Source organism: Cavia porcellus, unplaced genomic scaffold, assembly GCF_034190915.1.
Source record: "Cavia porcellus strain 051 isolate PalLab524CR breed Dunkin Hartley unplaced genomic scaffold, mCavPor4.1 scaffold_27, whole genome shotgun sequence".
In the NCBI taxonomy this organism is placed as follows: domain Eukaryota; kingdom Metazoa; phylum Chordata; class Mammalia; order Rodentia; family Caviidae; genus Cavia; species Cavia porcellus.
Genome location: NW_026947510.1, coordinates 38,230,402 through 38,254,717, shown reverse-complemented (window position 1 = coordinate 38,254,717; position 24,316 = coordinate 38,230,402). Strand labels below are relative to the sequence as shown.

At 42.1% G+C, this 24,316-nt stretch overlaps 1 protein-coding gene across 3 annotated transcripts; it reads right to left on the bottom strand.

Moving 5' to 3' along the window:
- Nucleotides 1-14,634: 14,634 nt before the first annotated feature.
- On the bottom strand, nt 14,635-21,207 carry Apold1 (apolipoprotein L domain containing 1). 3 transcript variants are annotated; one of them, XM_063238249.1, is made up of 2 exons: nt 21,106-21,207; nt 14,635-18,413 (listed from the first exon to the last, which is right to left on the bottom strand). In XM_063238249.1, exons 1-2 carry the CDS (start codon nt 21,175-21,177, stop codon nt 17,670-17,672), a joined length of 816 nt encoding a protein of 271 aa, XP_063094319.1. In that variant the 5' UTR covers nt 21,178-21,207; the 3' UTR covers nt 14,635-17,669. The 3 variants fall into 3 exon arrangements, 2 of the variants coding, with proteins under 2 accessions (XP_063094319.1, XP_005008685.2); XM_005008628.4 differs by lacking the exon at nt 21,106-21,207 and adding an exon at nt 19,952-20,227; XR_010043870.1 differs by lacking the exon at nt 21,106-21,207 and adding an exon at nt 19,952-20,381 and having other exon boundaries at nt 18,314-19,455.
- Between the last annotated feature and the right edge of the window lie 3,109 nt (nt 21,208-24,316).

Genomic DNA, 24,316 nt, shown 5'->3' with positions numbered 1-24,316 from the left:
GGCAACAATCCTCAAGTGGACCTTTCACAGTCAGAGCCATGCTGATTCAGTTCATCTGGGTATTGCAAGTTGACCATTAGTTAATCCATCTCTCTCTCTCTCTCTCTCTCTCTCTCTCTCTCTCTCTCTGTCTTTTTCTCTGTCTCTCCTTCCCTCTATTTTATAACTATATTCATATAAAAATACGAAAAATATATGAATAACTATATTCATATAAAAATTATATGTTAAAGTATTTTCCTTGATTTAAAAGTTCAGTTCTCTTCTTTTGTTTCTAAAAGAAATTAAAACCTATTTTCACAGGTCTCTAAAAGTACAGCAGACCCTCTTTATCTCAGAGGATCTGTCCCAGAGGGTCTGCTGTGGACATCTGAACCATCAATGATACTGAACTGTGTACTGTTTTGCCCTACACATACATAGTGATAATAAAGGATAATTTGTAAATTTGGCAGAGTGAAGGTTTGATGATAACTGACAATAAAATCTCTAACAACACACTATAATATACATTATATGGTATGAATATAATACACCCCTCTCTCAAAACATTGCATGTAGTAGTGATATGAGATCATCCTTGAAAAATTTTATGGGTCAGGGGCTGGGGATTTAGCTCAGCGGCATAAGCACCTGCCTTGCAAGCAGGTGGTCATGAGTTCAATCCCCGGTACTGATAAAAATGAAAAAGACAAAAAAAAAAAGAAAAAAAATTTTATGGGTCACTTTGGCTCATCTGAATTGCTGGCATCACTACTTTATGTTTTCAAGCCATTATGACATCAAATAAATGTTACCTGAACACAGCCATACTGTGACAGTGGTTCTGAGGACCACGATGCTAAGTGATAACAGATAGCACATACAGTGTGGATACATGGGACAGAGGGATCATTCACACCCCAGTTGAGACAAAGCAGGACAGCATGAGGTTTCCTCACGCTGCTATTACTCAGAATAGCATGCAATTTAAAATTTATGAATTGTTTCTGGAATGTTCCATGTGCTGTTTTGGGGCCACCGTTGACTATGAGTAACTGAAACCACAGATGGGGGAGGGTAGCTACTGTACCATGAGCCATAGGCATGGGCTAGACAGAGAAGGGAAGAGCCTGAGAAATGGGGTGAAGCCTCCAGCAGGCCAAGGACATGGCGCTTCATTCGGTATGACTAAGTGTATCACAGCTGTGGGACTAAAAGTAAAATGAGCTCCTAAAATATGAACAAAATTCTGGGAATCCATTATCGCTTTCTGCACAAAATCCTTCCAGCAGTTGTATTTTTTGTAGTTTATTGTGGAGAAAGTTCAGTTAGAAGAAAGTGGTCCCTGGACATGGTGGCACATGCCTATAATCCCAGCAATCTGGAAGGCTGAGGCAGAAGGATAGCAAGTTCAGGTCCTGCCAAAACAAACAAACAAACAAACCACAAATTCAAGCTCAACCTGGGAGACTCAGCAATTTATCAATATCCTAACTCAAAACAAAACAAATCTTAAAGGACTGAGGATATAAGTTCAGGGGAAGGAACCAATGTAAAAAATGTAATAAATTAGAAAATTATATGATTTGTGTGTGTGTTTGTGATGCTTGGGATTGAATTTATGAATTTATGAGTACTTTACCACTATATCCCCAGCCTTTTTCTTTTGCTTGCTTGTTTTCTTTCTTTCTTTTTCTTTCTTTCTTTCTTTCTTTCTTTTTTTCTTTCTTTCTTGTGAGGCAAGATCTCACTAAGTTGCCCAGGCTGGCTTCAAACTTGCAGTCCTCCTGCCTCAGCCTCACGAGTAGCTACAATTACAGGTAATGTCTTTAGAGGCTGCATTTCCCATGCTCTTCCCTTCTCCGTCCAGCCCATGCTAAAATTATCTTTAGGTTTCTGAATTATACCCTGTTGTGAACATGATGCTCAATGAAGAAAGAATATAAATAATAATGAGAGAAGAGAAAGAAAGGAACAGTCCACAGGAATCTAGAAAAACTACAATTGAACTACAAACCATTTAGTTACCTAACCAATTTGTGTCTAGGAGAAAAAGACAATTCCTCGTTATTTGTTGATTTTTCTTGGTTAATACAGAAAACGTGTATTTTTTCTTTTTCTAAGCACGACATAGTGTTTTTTTTGGTACTGAGGATTGAACTCACAGCCTCACACTTGCCGGACAGGTGCTATGCCACTGAGCTATAGCCCTAGCCCCTAGATTACCCGTTAGTGAGCCCATCAAAGCTCCTGATGCAGTGGTTGGCAGCCTCTCTGCCACTGGAATCCTCAAAGAGTTTGGGGTTTTTTGTTGTTTTTTTGTTTTGTTTTTGTTTTTTGGCACTGAGGATTGAAATTTCCTGGTTCTCTTTTTTTCTTTTTTTGGTACCAGGGATCGAAATTTACTGGTTCTCTATTTTTCTTTTTTTGGTACCTAGAATCAAACTCAGGACCTCACACCTGCCAGGCAGGCATTGTACCACTGAGTTTATCCTCGGCCCTATTTTTTTTCTTTCTCAACACATATTCTGAAGCACTGTGTTGGACTCTGGACCAGACATTAGGGACCCAGCAGTAACCATGGTACCTACACTTTGGTGGAGAAGGCAGCCTCACACACACACAAAATAAATACAAATAAATAAATCCTCATGCTCAAGAGGAGCAGTCAGCTGCAAACAAGCAATCACAAGTAAAGTGAGCTGTTCCAAGGAGAAAAGCAAAGTGCTTGAACTTTGGATAATGGGACCACTCAGACTTCCTGACGCATGGATGCATTCCTGACTCCTGGATGTGTTCTCTGCAACTTATAAACAAAGACCCAACAGCTAAGTGGCACTTACAGGCTGTGCAGGGCATAGGGAGTGGTCACCAGGCAGAAAGAACTTTCCAGGTTTGGCCCTGCACTGGGAAAAACAAAATCAAATCAATTGTAAGACGCTGACTCCAGATCAAGTTAGAAGTGTGGGTAGGGACCAGATATGTTAGGATCTGGTAGTTCAAATCAAAGATCTGGAAATTTAGAACTTTATTCTAAAGACAACGAGAAGCCATTAAAGAGATGTCAGCAAAGATGCATTTGAGAAGATTCCTTAGCTGCAGTGGAGAATAGGTAGGGTAGGGGAGCGAATGGCAGCTTTTCAAGCAAAAGATGATGAAATTTTGGACCAGCACAGGAACAGTTGGGTTGGAAAGAAATGGACAGTTAAAAGACGTGTAGACATCAGGTACATCCCCATGGTTGGGTTAACATAGACGATGAAGGTCAGCAATGTGTCCGTGGTTCCTAGGTTGCAGCATAAGCAAGTAGGAACATAGTAGGACAGTGAACATAGAAAAAAAAGCACTAAAGAAGGAGCCAGTGCAAAGGCTGAGAGAACAAAGTCAAGTTTATTGTGAGAAGCAACATTATCCTCCCCGAGTATGGTGACGCTGCTCCAGTATAGCAAAAGGAAAGAGATTTGTCAGGAACATGTTCTTAAATTTTTCAATTTCATCTTCAGCATAGTCTACACATTCTTAAGGATGTCTCTTCTGTGGATAATTTGTTTAGAGTCTCAGTTTAGCCTTACCTCCCAATGAACATTTCACTTTTGCACTTGAGTTTTCCACCAACACTTGCTTCTTGTTCTTTTCACCTCTTTTGCCATATCAGCAAGTCTTACAGACTCTGCAGACAGAATTTATCTTGAGTTGTTCTATTCTTCTTCCTTTTCCATCACTACTGCCATAGTTCATGAGGAGCCTTATCGTTGTCTAATGGCCCACCAGATTGTAGGCACTGCCAGTATCTTGCACAGCAAATTCAGCAAATTCTTGTCCAATGAATTAATGAATGAGACCAATTTATGAGTCTCCTGTATGTGTTTTTTAAGAGGATAAAACAAAACAATAAAATGAAACAAAATAATACGATGAGAACAATCTTGTATTTCGAAAACAAGACAATAGGAAATCAAAAATAATTGCTATACTACACTATATTATCCTCCAGATAGTTGTAGTCTACTAGATACAGGCTTGCAAAGTTAATCAAACAAGAAAAGACCTAGGTTGTGTCCTTTACTTCAGTAGAAATTTCAAGTGTGTGGCTTCTAATTTATTCTATGTTTATGTCTCCTGGACTTGTTTTGGGTGAGATATAGGGATGCAAAATTAATCAAACAAAGTAAATCCTAAGTATTTTCCTTATTTCAGTTGCTATTATTTCAGAAATTTCAGATGTTTAGCCAGGTGTGGTGGTACACACCTGTAATCCCAGCACTCATGAGGCTGAGGCAGGAAGATCATTGCAAGTTCAAGGCCAGCCTGGGCTACAAAGTGAGCTCAAGTTCAGCCTGAACTGCATAGTGAAACCTTATCTCAGAAAGACAATAAATAAAACAAAACAAAAATTTCAGATGTTTGACTTCTAATTTCTTTTGTGTCTACATCTCCTGGACTTGTTTCAGGTGGGGCTGACTGCAGGGGGAGGGGTGCATGGTTTCTCCAGTCCTGTGGCAGCTGGCTTTCCAAGTATATTACAGTATTTGGACAGGATAAACTCTTTCCAGGATAGGAGCTGGGCTTTTAGGAATAACTAAAGGAAATGAGCAAAGAGAAAGTTATCCTAGTTACAGCTTAAGCAAGATAATTTTTTCTGGTGACTATTTTTATTGAGATATGATATCTGGAAGGAAGGTCAGAGTTGAGAAGGACAAAGAGACATGAGCCAATGTCCAGCAATAGACTAGTTTCTTTCTGGTAGTTATGATTACTCAGACTCCTCCGTGGAGATGAAGGTAGAGATGACAGTCTGGCCAGAAGGAAGAGGCAGAGTGCCCCGTGGCCTTTTAGTCTTGCTAGGCCACTTGGGAAGATGAATCTGAGCTCTGGGGCCTGTGTCTCAAGAGTGCAATCTGCTTCCAGTGGCAGCCTTTGCAATCAGGGCATGGCTTGGGGGAACTTCTTAAGGTAGTCCTTCTTGAGATGGCCTGGCTTTCCACAGTAATAGCAGTTGGACCTAGTCATTGACCTCTTCTTGGAGCCCTGAGAATCAGAATTAGTGTATTATTTTTTAAGCTTCAACAAAGGCAGCTATTTTTTGGGTTTCCTTGTCTTTTTCCCAGTCCTCATTATAGAATACTAAGGAGAAAGGTTTTACTAAAGTATCAAGTGAAGTATCTGGAACAAAAGCTATCTTTTACATCTTTTTCTAGTAGCTGGGATTAAATAAGTATGAAACATGTCTTTGGCTGGGGATTTAGCTCAGCGGCATAAGCACCTGCCTTGCAAGCAGGCAGTCGTGAGTTCAATCCCTGGTACCGATAAAAAAAAAAAAAGAAGAAAAGAAAAGAAAAGAAAAAAGAAACATGTCTTTAAGCAAAATCTGTCCTATCAAATCAGGAGTTATGGATCTGGGGATTTAGCTCAGCGGCATAAGCGCCTGCCTTGCAAGCAGGCAGTCGTGAGTTCAATCCCTGGTACCGATAAAAAGGAAAAAGACAAAAAATCAGGAATTATGATCATATGCTTTACCAGTACCTCTAGTAAACAATCTAAGAAGGCAGGAGGATTTTCATCTTCCTCCTGAAAAAAATAACTGACAATCTAAAATAACTAGAGGATTTGGTTTTTATCCTTTTTAGACCTTTAAGAATACATGTGTGAGAACTGTTTGCAGTCTCACTGTTTGAAAGTTTCCTCTATATGCTTTAATTTTGTAACTTCAACAACTATTTCTATGACAATATGTAATTAACTAGTGATTTCCTACTGTTTATTTTTTCTGAAATTCTGTATATCTTGTACCCTTTTTCTGTTTTTTTTTTCTCCTTAAATAAAATTTAAAAAAAAAAGAATACACGTTTGAAAATGTTTCCTGCTCCAATTTTCTGTCTATTAGGCCAGCAGGGGTCTTGGGTAGGGACTGCTTGGGCTTCAGTGGGACCTAGCTGTCAATCTTCTGGCTGTCTAAAATTAACAGTATGATATTCATCCCCAATTGCAATAGCAGTTTGTAATGCTGCTTATCTCTCATTGAAGTTAATGTTTGATTTAAGAGTAACATTACACCTTTTCAATCTAGTTCATAGGTTTGAATAAGTCCTCTAAAACTTTAGCATACGTATCAAGGTCATCTGAAAATTTTTCCAGTTGTAGCTTGATTTGCTTTAAGTCCCTGAAAAAAAGAGACATATGAATGGGGGTGGTATCATATGGATTATGATTATACTTTAAGCATAATTAAGAATTTTTTTTTGGACCAGGGATCAAACTCACAACCGTGTGCTTGCAAGGTTGATGCTTATGCCACTGAGCTAAATCCCTGGCCAAGAATTATTTCTTAATGTAACAAAGTTTGAAATAAGGAAATTCTGACCATTTTCTCTCTTTTTTACTGTAAGATTTTAGTTATAAAAGAACAACATAATTAATACTTCCTCATGCATTCCATTTTGGCTCTAGGGAATAGAAAAGCCACACACACGCAGAGAAATACCAAATGGTTCTTTTTCAACATGTAAAGGTCAAAAATCTTCCAGTGCTCAAGAATGCACTCCAATAGAGTAAGGGACTTCAACACTGAGCTACTCGTGTCTCTGTCCAATGATCTCAGCGGAAGACCTCCAAATGATACTAGGGGAAAGAAATGTCCCACCTGCAAAATGTCCAGTACAAGTTCATGTTCTCTAAAATCGAAGAATGAATTTTAGAAACAATGGAGACTAAGAGCAGAATATATTTATTTTTATCTATCTTTCTTTCTTTTATTTTAAAGAGGATAAAACCAAGGAAAATAAAACAGAACAAAACCAATCAAAACAAACCAGTGTAAGTGATACAGGACTTCAAAACATTACAAAATCAACAGTAGTTACTATAATGCTTTTTGTTGCCTTCAAAATAGCTGCAGATACCTTCAGATATGGTAAAAATCAAACAGAACACAATAAAAACAAAACAATAAATGCAATAAAGGATTCCAAAACAAGGCAATAATAAACCCAAAATAGCTACCATAATGTATATTGCTTTCTGTGAAACAGCTGCTCATGCCATCGGATGTCACATAATCAAACAAAACAAAAGCGAATAAAACCCAACCCAAAAGCAATGAAAATGATATAGGACTTCAAAACAAGCTAAGAGGGAATCAACAATGGCTACACCCTCAGAAGGAGATCCTCCCAAGATGCCACACTGCGTAACACTATCTTCTGAGCAGATGATCAGACCACTAGCCCTAGACTTGCAAGGTCAGTGAAGCACCAAAGCACCACAAGCATCCAACTGCATTTCACCTCCGTAGCTATCATCATAGCCTGTGCTTCTCCAGAGCAGCGAGTCACTTACAGGGGGTGGGCGTTGGGGGTTAATACTTCTTGTTTGCCAGCCCGCACACCAGAAGGGACTGGGGTCTGGCTGTCCTCACTCCGGCAGTGGCCCATGCATGGTGCTGGCTCCCAGATGGGGCTTGCTTCCTGGTGGGCCTTGTTCTCTCCCTGCACCATCTGCAAATGACACTGACTCCCAGAATATATTTATTGAAAGAAAGAAAGCTTCTGTCAGAGAGCCACAAAGTGTCCCAAGTGGGTTGCCTCTGTGTGTGTGTGTGTGTGTGTGTGTGTGTGTGTAACATCCCTAGAATCTATTTATTATATGGGTCACAGGGAGTTTATGAATCTGGGAAAAAAAATAGAGAGACCAAGCTTGGTGTTGGTTATTTAACAAGGCTACAGCTATTCGGGGGTGGGGTGGGTGGTTACACTGCTATTAGTGACTCAGAGAAGCTCATTGTGACTGAGAGGGGAAAGTGCTGGAAAGTCAACTTGTCTATCAAGCCTGCCATTTGGTCTCCTGAAATGCCACAGTCCGCTCTATCATTTGGTCTTTAGGATAAAAGATTTTTGTACCTTGTACCGCCCCAAATCTGATGTCTCAGACTGAAAATGACAGTATAAAGGACAAATGATATTCTAGGATATAACTAAAATATGTGAGGAATGAGTCTAACCTAGAGTCAACAAGAAACCGGAAATTCAAATGCTATGTGACAACCCTTGTGTAGAAAGCCACACAGGCTAGAGTTTCAAGGTCAGTTCATTGTATGGACCAGGTCATAAAGGAAAAGGCAGCTTTGACTCATTTCCTGGTTGTTTCATATTCCTTTTTTTTTTTAAGGTGTGCACAGTATTTTAAAAAATGTATTACTAGGAATGGTGTTTACAAATTCCTTGGCAATCCAGCTCCTGTTGCCATAACAAAATACCAAGCCCTAGTAACATGGCTCTACCACACTTTGACGCAGGAGCCTTAAATTTTACTATAATAAATTTGATGTCCGCATATTTGACACAGATAAATAGATAAAAGATGAACTATTCCCCTGGCTGGCATGGACATTTGTTACCCTTGCTTAGCATCTGTTGGATAATTTTCCAGGGGTTCCTGAAATTTCCCCATTAGTAGTTCACCACCTTGGATAGAAATAAACTCACCCACCCTCACTGGCATTTGCTGCAGACACCTGACTTGCTCTGCAGACACGCCCGTGCCTCTTGAGTTCACAAGGGACTCATTCAGGGGAGTGGACATGACAGTGACAGAGGTAATCAGCTCAAAGAAAAGGGTGACAAAGGTTCTGGTGCCTGAGCCTGTGTGGGCTGTGCTGTGTGAAGTGTCTCAGCCTAGACACAGTGGGTGCTGGAGGCTCTGCCAGAGTGCAGACCTCAAATACAGTTTGGGTGTTGTTCCCAGCTGTGTTGTCCCCCAGCTTGACTTTGACTTTTTCGGAGCCTCTGTAACCTTCCTAGGAAACTTTTTTTTTTTTTTTAGAGACAGGGTTTCACTATTTGGTTCAGGCTGGTCTTGAACCCACTTTTAGCCCAGACTGGCCTCAATTTCACAGCAATCCTTCTGCCTCAGCCTCCTAAGTGCTAGGATTAAAGATGTGCACCACGACACCCACCTGCTTTCTAGTGTTTCATAAATTCCTTTTGTTCTCAACTAGCTGGAAGAACTGCTGTTGTATATAAGGACAAAACTATGCTTCTCCATTCTGCTTCCTGAAATCCCACTCACCATTGTGCCTCTGTAGATGTCCCTTTATTCCTGTCTATTCCCTTTCCCACTGTGGTGGGTTAACAACTGATGTGTGACTTGTAACACCCAACTACACTGAATCAGGGTGGTGCTAGGTGAGGGGGGCCCACCTGAAGATTGTTGCCAACAACATAAAAAGGAGAGCTGGAGAAGTGGTGCTGTTCAGTCTTCTGGAGAGCTTGTCACTCTGGCTTCCTGATATGAACTCAGCTGTTCTCATTGTTGGAGGAGCTCAGGACCTCACTGTTTCTGAAGATGGCTGTGATCCTGGTCCCTGAGCATCGTTTCCTGGCTCCACTGCATATCCCCAAGCCTACTGGCACAGATCCTTCAGCCCGCTGTCACAGACTTTCTAGCTTCCACCACCAACCTCTGCACCTTCCCATGCAGATCCATGAAGCAGACTTGCATGAGACATTGTCCTGGGCTCCAACTGGACATGTAGTGGAGGTGGGGGGATTATCATAGGCTCTAGATCTTCAACTGTACTCATGCAGAACATTGCTTTGAGATCCAGGACCTCAGTTGGATTCTTTGGGTCTGTAATGTGTGAACAGATTTCCTGCACTCTTCTGTATTGACTCTTTGGGTGACTACTTTAAAATAATCTTATAAATTGTGGGTCCTGTATTAAATTGTTTCCCTTGTAAATCCTGACTACAACAACCACTCTTCTAAACAACCCCTCCCAGCCACCCAGTTCCCTCATTCCCTGGTCATCTCAGCCAAAGACTTTGCTTTCCATTTCAGTGAACAATGAAATGAACTTCCCCCATTCCTGCAGCTCCTCTTATCACCCGCCTGGCAGCTTTCCATCTTATTACTAAAGACACGCTGACCTCGACTAAATCTCACCCTCTCTGACTTCTTCAGGACACTTAATCAAGGAGAGATGAAATGGCAGTTATGATGCAGAGATGTCACATGCCTGTGTGTACTGATGCTTGGGGGCTCAGGGATAGAGCAGGTGCTTAGTATGCACAGGGCTTGTGTTTGTTCTCCATCATCAAGGCTGAGGAGGAAGAAAACAAGGCGGGGATGGGGAAAGGGAGAGTAAATGACTAAATTAAGTGTCTGAAAACATGTTATTACCCTAGACCATGGTTAATCATTCCAGAGAAAGCGAACAAGCCCAAAACTTCCCATAAATAAAGGAAGAGATGGGGACAAGCTCCAATCTCACTGCAGATCACCAGAGGGAAAACTGTCTCTTTCTGGTTCCTGTGTGCCAGAGAAAATGATGTCCTCCAGTCCTCCACTCAGTAGTAAACGTGGATCACAATCATGCTGGGAAAACCTGCAAAAGTGGCCAGGCTAGAAAGACGAGAAATTGTACTCCCAATAACTCTGAAGTTTTCCCCTCTTTGGCTGCACCCCTAAGAAAGGAGGTACTGTTGGAAGTGAAGCTTTCAGATGCCAGCAATTTCACTGGCAACATCATAAGTTTAAGATTCAATTACAAAACCCAGTAGTTTTAGAAAGGGAGTTAGTGCTGGCCTTGAACTGGGCTTGCATTTTTATACCAACTCCATTCAAGAGTCCATGGAGGTAAAGCATCAAATTCAACAGAAAATTATCTTTCCTCTGCTCTTATCAAACAATGATGGTACACGATGGTCCAGTTCTCTCCAGATCAGTCAAAGACCACTAGGCCACTGGACCACAATGATCCACACCTGTAAATGCAGCTCCTTGAGAGGCTGAGACAAAAGGATCACAAGTTCAATTTAAGGGCCAGCGATACAGCTCAGTGGCACGGTGCCTGCCTGGCAAATGCAAGGTCCTGAGTTCAATTTCCAGTACAAAAAAAAAAAAAAAATGAGTTCAACTTAGTGAGACCTGGTGCAAAATAAAAAATAAAAGGGGCTGGGAATGTAACTCAGCGGTAGAAGAGCTATTGTTTCAGCCCCCAATCCTGCAAAATGAACAAACATATATACAAAAAAAAACAAACAGGGCAAAACAAAAACCCTGGACCTTCCGTCTCAAGAGGACACTGACATAGTGAAGACCTCCTGCCCATTCCTGCTTTGCTCCTTCACATCCTGCCTCCTTCTCCCAGGACAACACCCCCTCATTCCCCAGCATCCTTACAGCTTTTCTGTCTGATTCAGCCCTTTCTAACAGGTCCTAGGCTACGCTATCACTTTTTTCATTAAAGTCACAGAATTAAGTGACCTTAGTGCTTCACAGCATCACCGCCAATGAAATATAACAGATACCACAAGAAGCTGGCACCATTCTGGGGTGTGCACTAAAACTCAGAATTAAGGAAGGATGTAGTTATGTTCCATGAGATTGGAATGTCAGGAAATCCGTGATTTACATAAATGAATTGATGACTGGGGTGTAGTGTGAATTTGAGGGAAAGGAACCTAGAATGAGCAAACCTGGCTTACATGTTGTTCAGGGTGTTGACCTAAAACCTAGAAGAGTTGTGGTAATAGCAAAAACAGATCAAGATGGATGGATGCAGGTTTACTTGAAGAGATGTACTTTGGCAAAGATACAACAGAGAAATAAGAAAGGGAAAGGTGTAGATGATGAGGGATTTTCTGGCAGGCAACTGACATACTGATGTTCATTTTGATAGAGGTGGAAGAGTTGTGGGACTGGGCCAGTTTGACACAGAACTGCTGAGAAGCAATGCCAGTATCTCCATAAGGACAGACAGTGCTTGGTTATTTATTCATTCAACAAATGCTTATGGAGGATTTCCTGCAGGGAGACTTAATGGGCTCTGTGATGTGGCTTCTCTTCTTAAGGGCTTAGGGTGAGTACATCTATCTTTAATAAAAGGTATTAAATAATAAGAGTCAGAACCATGAACAGATTGCACTCAGAGAAGAACAAGATCATTTCTGAGTAAAATCCAGAGTAATAGGAACACAGCTTTTTTTTTTTTGTACATTCTCTTTTGTTCAAATGATTTCAATTGTCTTTGTCTTTCCCAGTATCCACCAAATTCAAACAGAGCCCTTCAGAGCTGGATCTATCCATCCCAACGTCCAATGAGACCCCAGAAGTGGACATGCTTGGTGAGGACTGCAGTGGAGGTGAAGGGCAGCAGCCTTTGTCTGTCTAAAGTCAGGAAATATTTGAAGTTCAGGAATGGAGGAAAAAGAAAAAGAAAAGCTATCAAGGAAACTAGGAATCCTGAAGACAAATAAAGGCTGGTGTCAACAAAACACAAGACAGAAAAGGGCTTTAAGAACTGGATAGTCAAGCCAGTTGGTGGCTCATACTTGTAATCTTAGCTACTTGGGAGGCTGAGGCAGGAGGATCAAAAGCTGAAGGCCAACCTAATGATTTAGAAAGACCTGTCTCAAAATAAAAAAAGATTATGAGATAGCTTAGCAGTTTCTGGGTTCAATGCTCAATATAAAAAACAGAAACAAAATCCAATGAGCAGTCACCAATGTCAAATGCTGCAGAGAAATTAGAAATGGAAGCTAAACAATTAATAATGTTTTTCCTATACAGAATCTCAGAGGTATTCTTGCTAGTTGAGTGACCTCTCAAATTCTTTGTTAATAATACAGAGTAATTTCAGGGTCTACCTTATAAGATTTTCGTAAGTTAAATGAGGTGATACAGGTCAAATTGTGCTTAGACCAGGACCTAGTGAGCTCTCAAATATTCACTATTATTATTAAATATTTCATGTTTATTTTCTATACATCAAGATGTCACTTTAGGTACTGGGGAAAAGTAATAGTATTAAATGATACATTGAAGATGCAGCTTCAATAATAAGGTAAAGACAGAACTAAATGCATATCAGAGAGCCTAGAAATGAAACATTTCCCCTAAAAGAGTTTGGCTATCGGCCCTCCCAGTCTCCACAAAAAGATTCAGTTACAGCTATTTTGGTCAAGTCTGTGACTGGATATAGCCAGGATCTGTCTGTTCCTTTGCATAAGGGAGGCAGAGACCTTGGCTATGACCCTTGGCGAAAGCTCTGAGATACACCCAGTAGCCAGCAGGCCTGTGTACTCACTTCTGGGGTTACGCTGGACATACAAAACAAGATTGAATATCAGATTGTGTAGATGCAGCTTCACTCAGAGAATCTTCATCCGCACGGACTAGACCACCACGGAGATCAGTCTCTTCACACTCCAGCAGTGCTGATGTCAGTCAAGCGTGGTGGGCCTGAGGATCCCAACCTGTATCCCCGGCCCCAATATGGGTATCGCTTTGGCAGCACTATTTCCTTCCTCCTGACAACTCTCACATTGTCAAGAGATTGTTCCAGATCTTGTGGCTCACTCTGTCCTATTCCAGGCCTCAGCAGGGTTTACTTCTCCTTTTATGAGTTCGCCAGGAACAAAAAGTAACATCCCAACCCCTGTCAACTCCACAAATTTACTGCACTTAGCTGAAAGAACACTTGTTACTACAGGAACTCCATATGCTTCAGCAAAGATAGGATCTCAGCTTATGACAGTAAGGGTCCTGCTGACAGTCTCGTTTTAGCTATGCGGCTAAAACGATATGGCAGTATCCAGACCCAGGGCTGTTGCTAAGGTATAGATGCAGACATTGGCACTCAGAGAGTAATGGTCCCCAGTTGCTTGCAGCAACCACAACAGGCTTTTGGCTTGGGTTGCTGGATACCACCTTCCTCCACCTCAATGGCCACCTATGTTTTCTTCCTTACCAACAGTATTCTAAGTGTAATCAAGGCAGCACAATTCTCATCTTAAAAAAAACTACATTTCCCAGGAAGCCTTGCATGGTTAACTGCAGTGATTGACCAAGTAAAGCCCCTGGGGGATTTCTATAAAAGTTTTGCCTTCCTGATGTAGATGCTGTTCCCTGCCTGCTTCTCTAGGGTTTAGGTTTTGTGAAGGCTAATTTGACTGATTCTGTATTTCCCCAGGTTGTAACCATACTCAAAGGTATTGAGAGTAGTGTCTGCTTTCTAGGTAATAAAGGAGCTCCTACATATGAACTGATTACTTTAAAATTTGAGTCATGTAACTGGCTGCTGAGTGTTCTAAGTGAAAATGAGTGAATATCTGGCCTGTGACAAAGTTACTAATTCATATACAGGCAAACATGAGACTACCTAATTAGAGAAAGATTAAAAAGTTTGAAACCTGAGCAGTTTTTTTCAATAAAGGAAAAGGAGTAATTTTTGTACAGTGGGAAAAAATGAACTCAAAAGTTTCTACTTTCAAGTGTATCCACACTCACCTCTGCACAATGTCTTTATCTTAACATTTTAATTCCTTCTACTTTCTTTCATAGCAAGCTATTGAATGAGAAATGTATCAAGTTGACTGTTTGGCATATCTGATCTAGAATGCTTTTTACACCACTCTTTTTTTCTCTCCCAGTAAATACTTTCAAGTTTGACATTTACCTTATTGGAAATGACAGGTATCTTGCAGCAAGTTTCTCAAAGCAGAATGTGTGCTAAGGATTATTTTTAAATGGAGCAGACTGTAGTTTTATTAAAACTTTGAAATGCAGAAATAAATGAGTGTCGTTTATTGTAAACCAAAATAATCCAAATGACTGACTATAAACCCAAAAGGTGAACAGAGAAAAACTTCAAAATTCAGTGTGAACACGTTTATTTTTCTAGCTCTGACTTTTTTGTAAAGTACATTTATAATCTAAATGTCCCCTTTCCCATCTCCCTTTACAACATACCATTTCAGCTTCTTCGTTTATAAAATCAAGGCCTTAAGAAAAAGCCTTATTTGCATTCCCATGAAAGAAAGAATATTTATTTGTCACTAGGATTAATTTAACCGAACTTGACTAAATCCTGGTAGAGGCTTCACTTTTTATCACAGACATGACAAGATGGAAGGTCTTTCATTATCAACAAATCCTTATTAATACAATTGAGCCATTAATTAAATGACTCAAATGCATTTTCTGAGTTTGTACTAAATGCAACTATGGTTCCTAAAGCAGACACACTTCCCTTGATGTAAAACGGGCCACTGAAGAAGTTTCAAACTTTAAGACACTCAAAATACTCAAGGGACAAGAAAAATTTTGTTGTTGCTGCTGCTGCTTCTTCCAGAAGTGCTCCATTTATTTTACTGAACATACCAAGTATTGGGAAAATGTAACTCAAGCTCAAGCATTAATAAATGATGGTATTAGGGAATGGCTGCGTACATTTTTGCCATAACATGTTCTGGTATTTCTCAGTGTTATCTGTGCACAGTAGTCTAGAATAACACCAGTTTCAAAAGAAGTCAATGTCAATTTAAAAATAAACCAGGAAACAGACAAATTGCTATTTATGGGAAAAGTAAAAATATAGAAACACCCACCCCTCCCCCAGTGCTAAAATTACACTTCCTCAGACACACAGCCATCATTGGGAAGTGTGGGGGTAGACATGGCAAATGTATATCGCATACTAAATATAGGTAATGTACACAAGGCTTTTGTATGTGGTTCCAAAGACTTTCCAAATGGTTTTTCAACATTGTAATTGAAAGGATGAAAGTTGAGGAGATTCTAAGTATTTTCTCAGACATAGCTGACAGGTTTCTTACAGTCCGCAAAGTGACACATCACCATCATAACATCAAGCTGTTTTGCCCATCACCCATAAGACATGACTTCCCAGGACATCAGATTCTCAAGATCTATGAATTTCTTTCATGTGCCTCTTATTTTCTTTTTCCTGAACTAAAGTTCTCTTCCCAGGTCGTTTTACCTTCTGGCAAAGGCTCTTTGGGATACAAATATGCTATGTCATTTAGATGTCCTACAAGTCAAATCTCAATTTACAAACTTAAAATCAGTTCCTGGTCTTTCTGTGCAGAACATCCCACACTTACTTCAAAAAGATCATTTAAAACACTAGAAAAAAAGTCCCTCTGAAAGTGAAAGAGTCTTTAGAAAAATCAAACTCAACCTCTTCTCTTAAAAAGAGCATTAGTCTCCTATTCAAAAACATGCGTCTTATTATTTTCTAAATGTGATGATTAAATAAAATTAAATGTAAATAACAGTGATTAAATAAAAAATTTAAAATAAATTAAAAAGTAGTCTGGAATTTTCAGGGAAGGTAAATAGAGAAAAATCAGTTTCTGGTAAATTCACATTCCTTTCTGTACCAGTTTCCACAATGAGTGAGCAACACTGCCCTCTAAAGGGTATACTGTGTAACACCTCTTAGTTCACAGGGTCAGAAATTACCCCAGGATGCACTGGCCAGAGTATAGGCACACTCCTACATTCTTTCGCATGCTTCCAAGGCAGTCTGTCCTTGATCTCTCATGAATGATTCTCAAGACTATGGAACCCCCTGTTACCCAGGAAAAGGCTTACTGAGGGAATCAGAACTTAACATTTGCTGCAGTGGTTCTCAACCCTCAGCGTGCATCAGAATTGCCTGGAGGGTTTGTTTAAATGCAAGTTACTGGGCCTCATATCCAAAGGTTCTGAGTCTATAAATTCTGGGTTGAGTCCCAAAACCGCCTGTCTAAAAAATTCCTTAGTAAGGGCCGGGGATTTAGCTGAGTGGCATAAGCGCCTGCCTGGCAAGTGCGAGGTGGTGAGTTCAATCCCCAGCACCAAAAAAAAAAAAAGAAAGAAAGAAAGAAAAATTCCTTAGTTCCAGAGATATAGTTCAGTGGCATAGTAACTGCCTGGCAAGTGCTTGAGTACGATTCCTGGTATTTAAAAGAAAAAAAAATCCCTGGGAATGCTAATGAGCCATCAAGAAACCACACCATTAGCCAAGCACTGTGAGGCACCTTGTCTCAGCCTATTACAATAGGCTAAGATCTTATTATCTCTGTTTTATATAACAGGAAACCAGTGTCAGAGAGATCCAGTGGCAAAGTCACACAGTAGTGGCAAAGATCATAACAAACCCAGGACTGTATATCTCTTCTCTATACCGTGATGTTAGTAGCTGACATCTTTCTTGGCCTCTGCTTTTTCATGCAAGGGGGCCAGACTTAGATAATGACTCAGGTGACTTTTCTCTCAGGTTACCTGGAGGTCTGGACTGAAGACACCCTCACAAGGTCCACACCACATCCTGACTAGCTCTGTGAGTGGGTAAGCTCAGGGGACAAGAAAGGGAGGTCACGGCAGCCCTAGTCCTCCACTGGTCCTGAATCTTCCTACAATGTTCAGAAACTGTCTGTAGGGTTCTTTTGTATCAGAAACTCTGGAAGAGAGGTGTTAAGGCAAGTGGGTCTTCCCATGGGCACACTGAGGACCTCAAAGCCTAGCTGGACTTGGGGAGGACAAAGTAGGTGCCGCCACCACCCCCATTTCATCTTGAAGCATCAGGGCAGGAGCAGGGACCCCAAAATAATTCTAAAACAAGAGCGGCTGCCCCACTGTGTGCAGCCGAGGCGGTTTTTGACACAAGAAAAAGGTTTCAGGCCACACACTAAGATCAACAAGTGAGAGTCCCAAGCGCTCAAGTCCAGCCGGGATAGCAGGATGTCGAGAAGGAAAGGCTGTGACGAATCACTTCTCAGCAGTTTTTCTCATCCTTTCCACTCCATTCCGCACTCAACTTGCTTAAGTCCTGAGGGAGCTACAAATCTGGGCACACCATAAGGATGACTTCTGGCCGTGGTCCTAGGAGAGGAAGGATGTTCTCAGAAAAACAACCCTGCATGCTGGTCAGCAGAGATTCCGAGGTCGCGGCCACAGGCGGACTTGGTGCAGAACTGGACCCGGGACTCCAGCACCTCACTGAGCTCATCCAGAGCGCCGGTGCAGGACTCCAGGCTCTCGGCCAGTTTCTGAATCTTGGCCTTCAGCACGGCCTGACTAACCTTGGTGGCCCACTCGGCGCGCCTGGGGATGAGGACGCCACGGGAGCCAAAGAAGACGATGAAGTAGACAGAGTTGTACAGGGCCATGGATGCGTTCCTCCCGCTCTGCAGCAGCTGCGTGTCCCCGCGGCCCTGCCGGCGGCAGAAGAACTCGAGGCAGCTCAGGATGTCGCGCATCTGGTCCTGGCAGGTGGCCGCGATCTCCTGCACCCGCCGCACCTCCCGGGAGTTGCAGAAGATGAGGGAGAGGTCGGATGTGATGGTAACGGCTCCTCCGGCGGTGGCCACCCCCAGTCCCACGGCCGAGGCCACCAGCGAGGCTCCCAGGGTGACCGGGCTGAGCGACAGCCCCACGATGGCGGCCACGGCGCCCGCCGCGCTCAGCGAGCTGCCCGCCACGTGCGCCGCCACCGAGCGGCGGCGGCGGCGCTCGAGCCTCCGGGCCACGTCGCGCAGGCGCAGTAGCTGCCCGTGCAGACGCCCGCGCCGGTCCAGCAGCAAACCCTGGAAGCGCCGCAGCGCGTCTGAGCCCGGCGGCCCCCAGGCTGGGGACGGCTCCGTGCCCTGCGGAGACACAGATTCTTGGTTAGCACCCGGCTCTCGCTAACCTTGCACACTGGAGAGTCGTGGGAGGTTCAGCGTACCGGCACCTGCCACGGGTGGGCCCCCAGTGGGCCATGGGTCAAGGTTCAAAGGAAGGTTCAGAAATCTGGGACGATTCCAGGCCTTATATCTGCATATGCAAATACGAGCAATGTGCTCTTCTGCTTTTCTCCCAGGGAAAGCTAACACTAGAATCATCTGTTAAATAACATGGGGGTGAGGTTGGAGTAGAAGGCCACTCCAAAACTGAGTGAGGCCTTTGCTTTGTTTGAAAGGTAACAGTTTAAAGTTTACAAACTTTTATAGTGTTTATTATATGAAGGCTTGGATCCTAGCATCTCTTCTCTCTGTATCTCTATCTCTGTCTCTCATAAATGAAAAAGACAAGTTACCACACCCTCAAAAATTATATTGCCTATCAAACTTAAAGACCCTGTCTCAAAATAAGGGCTGGGCTGTAGCTCAGTAAGGAAAACCTTGAGTTCAAGCCTCAGTACCAAGAAAACCAACCAACCTAATCTAAATTAGATGCTCAATTGAAGCAACACCCTACTTACTGCTTGCTATTCTTTCAGGTTCTTACCTTAGAATCAAGCCGAAGAGTGTTCTCTACTGTGTATCCCAACTAGGGCCCCTTAAGGAGAAATCTGCCTTTGATGGTACTTCATTAAAACTAAACTGCATCAATTAATGCCTTGTCCCTTTAGTATGAGTTTCCTTTTTTAAAGAAATGAGAGCCCCGGATTTAGCTCAGCAGCATAAGCGCCTGCCTGGCAAGTGCTAGGTCATGAATTTGATCCCCAGTACCAAGAAAAAAAAAAAAGAGTAACTAAAATCAATTGGCCAAAAGTTTATTTAAAAATTCACTGAGAAGCCAGGTGTGGTGGTGCACATCTGTAATCCCAGCACTTGGGAGGCTGTTGCAGGAAGGATCATCATAAGTTCCAGACCATCCTGGGCCACAAAATGAGCTCAAGACCAGCCTGAACTGCATAATGAGACCCTGTGTCCAAAAAAAAAAAAAAAAAAATTAACTGAGGGGTACCTGTACCCAGTTGAATTAAAGCCAGTGAAAGGTAACTAACAAAGAGAAAACTGAATCCTGGGATAAAAGTATATCCTTCCTATTTGTCAAAAGATTCCTACCCTCACAGCCACTACATTCTTCGCTGTCACGAACTTCTTCAAAGCAGTAAAGAAGCACAGAAATAGGACATTTCAGAACTGTGAGGATCAGGGCAGATATAGTTATTCTCATCTAGAAGGTGAAATCAAAACAGGAACCTGTTCTAGATGCAGCTGATTCTTCACAGAGCTAATCTAGCATCCTGGTCTCTCCATTTGGGGGTTTTCTTTTTATCTGAAGGCTGTCATAATCCAACTCACCAATGAAAAGGAAAAAAAGTCATCTCAAGTATATAATGGACCAGGACTACAGCCTCAGTTTTACCAACCCTTTGGGTATTTTTCAGACAGTACCCTCCAGGTTCCCCACTTACCATTCTCTTCTGGCTGCCTTCAGGAAAGAAAACCCAGAGGCTGTTTCTGGATGAGTGTGCTTTATACTCCCAGAGAACCAATGGCTGCCCTGGGAAAGCCTGGTCTCATTCTGAGAATTTGCCATTTCCGCCCCTGACCCCTGCTGCCTTCATCCAGAAGGATGTGACCTGGTGGAAAATGACCTGCCAGCACAGCACATCCCGTATTTAGGAAATGAACATTGTGTGTTCGCTTTCCCCTCAATGCAGGAAGAGAACCACAGGCCCTTTCCCAACTTGAAACAAATGTCATCATCCTCCCAGGGGGGATACCCTGCCTTTCCTCTCCTGAGAATAGCCAGTGACGCCATTCTGGAGCTCTCACACACACCCTGCGCTGACCAATTATAGTGTTTCATGAGACACTACCGTTACAAAATCATTCTGAAAAAAATAGGAGGTGGTAGAAACATTCTTATATCTGATACAGTCACTCATAGCCCTTGCTGGTATTTCCAAAAGTATTGTGAACCTGTAAGTGGCAAAACGTGTGATCTATTCACTGAGTGTGCAGCCAGCACCATGGAGCCTAAAAAAGCAGGACCACACCCACAGGAAGTGCTGCGTGCAGTTTTGGGCATATCCAGCTGTGGAAAAGAGATGAGAGGTCTCAGGAAGGGCGCGCTGCAGGCCAAATGCGTCAGAAACATCAGTGGGGTCAGGCTGCACAAGGAGCTAGTTATATGCTTCCCACAGCAGCAGGGAAAAGGCTTCCTGAGTTTCATTTGAAGTAGCAGCTATAGCTCATGTGCTAGTTAAGTGGATGGATTCTATCCACAGGTTAGCAAAGCATGCAAGACAATCATCTGAGCAATCCAGGAAGGGAAAATGAACGTAGCATCTGTGGGGTTGCCACAGAACAGATCACATGGAGGATGGTTATTTCTGGGATATTCAGAAGTGGTTGGCATCCAGCCTGAAAACTGACAAATACTACAGAGCTCAAAATATATGACCCTTTCTCTGACAATGTCACCTCTGAATTAGGAAGGTCAAACTTGATTTTTGCTGAAATGATTAATATCTCAACTCCCTGGGTTGGGAAAGTCTTAACAGTTATATCATTCTGTTACATAATTAAATCAGCCACCTTCATAACTATAATTTGTACTTACAAACAAAACACCACTACTTGCAGCCACAGTTGTATTGAATTGAGTTGTTCTGAATTTTGTCCACATCCACATAGTCTGGTTGGAGCTCCTCAAAGGAGAAATATAACTCCAATTTCCACCTGTACTTTGGAGACAAGAAGGAAAAAGAGTATCCTACTTGGTCCTCATCAACATAGACACAAGTGGAATGTAGGTCAGGGTGAACTGGGATAGAGTGGATTAGTCAGCCTTCCATCACTATCACAAAATAACTGAGATAACAAACTACTAAAGAGAAAATTCATAGCTTTGAAAGATCATAGGCCATGATCAGTTGGGCCTCTGACAAGGCAGCACATCATAGCAGGGGTGCCTGGCAAGCACAACTGCTCATCTCAAGCTCAATAAGTGAACCAGACAGGAAGAAGAGGGTGCCAGGGCTCCACGGTCTGCTTAAAGACCTGCCTTGAATGACCTAAAGACCTCCTGCTGGGCCCAAGCTTCTGATAGCTCCCAACAGCAAGCCTTCAACACGGAGCCTTGAGGGACATTGGATATCCAAACCGGAGCAGGAAAGAGGACACGGAGGATCTGAACCCTGATTCTTCAGTTCCTACATGCTCCCCCAACTTCCCTGGATATTGTCTTGTATATTTGGGGCTTAGATAAACACAATTAATCTTCATTTCATGGGTGAGGAAGTTTTCAGGGTCTTTTTCAGAGCCTCAACAATTATGCATAGAACTAAACTGAAAAAATAGAAGATAAAGGACAATAGACAGTGTGGCAACTGAGTTCTGGCCATGTCCCAGGACTTACTTTCTTTATGTCAAAAACACATTTTCTTTATATTTCTCTCTTTATAAAGGAGGGAAATCTAATCTTTGATAGCCTGGCTGTAATGGTTGATTGACTGTGTCAACTTGAGAAGTTTAGAAGCTTAACTAAATCGGCTCTACAATTCTACATGCCTGGAAGGTGTAAAGGGGAAGTGAGGAAGGACAGATGGGCTTCTGTTCTTCAGAAGAGCTCCAGTCTTCACCTTCAGCTTGGATATCATCTCCTGGATTTCAGCACAAACTCTTTGGCTTCCATCATAGACTCTTCATGCTTCCAGTGTGTACGCTTCAGCCTTCCATCACAGACCCATCGGCCTCTTGATACAGACTTGCATGGGACACTGCAGGGAGCTCCATACCTTGGACTGGACCCATCAGCCTCCAGTGTGCAGGCACCCTCCACACACTTCTTCATCCAACTCTGTGGCTGACCATCATCAGCCAATCTTATAGTTTCTCATACATTTGTATGTAGAATATCAAAATCTTAAAATTGAGACAGTTTATGAATATGAGGTTGAGGTCAAAGGTCCTCAAGATTTTCCTCTGTGATCAGTTTTTTAAGTACATTATTTTGCTTTATATCTAAATGTCCCTCCAAAACCTCATAGGCTCATAGTCAGGGTTTGGGGAAGTGACTGGGTCATGGGTGTGCTACTGGATTAGTCCACTGATGGGTTTACAGCTGAGGGTGATGTTGGGAGGTGAAGCCTGGTGGGAAGAGGTGGGTCATTGTGGGCATGGCCTGGAATGGTGTTATATATCGCCCTTCCTCCTTTGATCTCTGTTTCCTGCCTGCCATGCTGCCCTGCCTGTAAGCCAAAATAAACCTTTCCTCTTTTTAACTTGTGGGTGTCGGGTATTGTGTTTTAGCAATCAGCAAGTAACTAAGACATATATTCACTCAAATAAAGAAAAATAAAGTAATACACATTTGCCTGAGGATGGTAACCAGGAATTTTGTGAATATCATGAGAATGTAAGGACTGTAGTACATAGTAAAGGTCTCATAGGGACTAGTCTAATTTACTTAAGAAAACAACTGTGGAGCCAAATCTGGTGGTATAAGCACATAATTCCAGCACTCTGGGAGGCTGAGGCAGGATGTTCGAGTCCAACTTGGGAAACTTAGCGACTTAGCAAGACCTTGTCTCCAAATAAATAAATAAATATTTTAAAAATGAAAAAGAAAGGCTGAAATATACCTCACTGTGAAGGACCTGGGGTCAATCTTCAGTATAAAAAGATTAATTAATCTCATCTGACTTCACTTGATCATTTCACATTATATACATGTATTAAAACATCACTGGACTGAGGATATAGCTCGGCAGCACAGTGCCTACATGAGATCGTGAGTTCAATCCCTAGTACCAAAAAAATAAAAATAAAAAGTCACTGTGCCCCATAAATATGTACACTTGTTATGTAAATTATTTTTTAGAAATACTTAAGATTAAAAAACTTTTTAATTTGAGTTAATTTTAGACTTAGCAAAAAGTCACAAAAATATTTCAGAGTAAATCTGAATATTCCCCATGAATGTTCTCCCAAAGCCAGTATCTTATGTAATTGTAGTACAGTTGATCAAAACTAGAAAATTAGCATTGGTATAATACTGTTAACTAAATAGAGACTTTAAGTTTCACCAGATTTCCTGTTAACATAGAATGCCTTTTAAAAAAATTATAGAACAATGAATTATAATTTAATTATAGAAAATTATAGCCACAATGCTGATATAGCTAATATCCTTCCATGCAGTACAGCTAAGTGTGATGAATTGACAACTGATGGGCACCTTGTAACACCCAGCTGAACTGAATCCGTCCGGTGCTGAGTGTGGGAGCCCACCTGAGGATTGTTGCCAACAACATAAAATGAACTGGAGAAGACGAGGTGGTGCGGCTTGTTCTTCAGGAGGAGCCTGTCATGCTAGCTTCCTAATATGAATTTGGCTGCTCTCATTGGAGGAGCTCAGGACCTTATTGTTGCTAAGAATGGTTGCCATTCACTTTGGGGGAGCTCAGGTCCTTACTTTGAGCATCACTTCCTGAGTCTGGAGGGTAAGATGGTGTGCTATTGAATCTCCTGGAGAAACTTGTCACTCTGGCTTCCTGATGAGAACTCTGTTGTTCTCATAGTCAGAGGAGCCCGGGTCCTCACTGTCACTGAGGATGGCTGTGGTTCTTTCTGGGGTGCTCTGGTCCTTACTTTAACCATCACTTCCTGACCCTAGAGGGGAAGATAGTGTGCTGCTCAATCTCCTGGAGAAGCTTGTCGAGCTAGCTTCCTGATATGAACTCAGTTGTTCTCATCACTGGAGGAGCTTGGGATCTCATTGTCACTGAGGATGGCTGCAGTTCTTTTCAGAGGAACTGAGTGTCACTTCC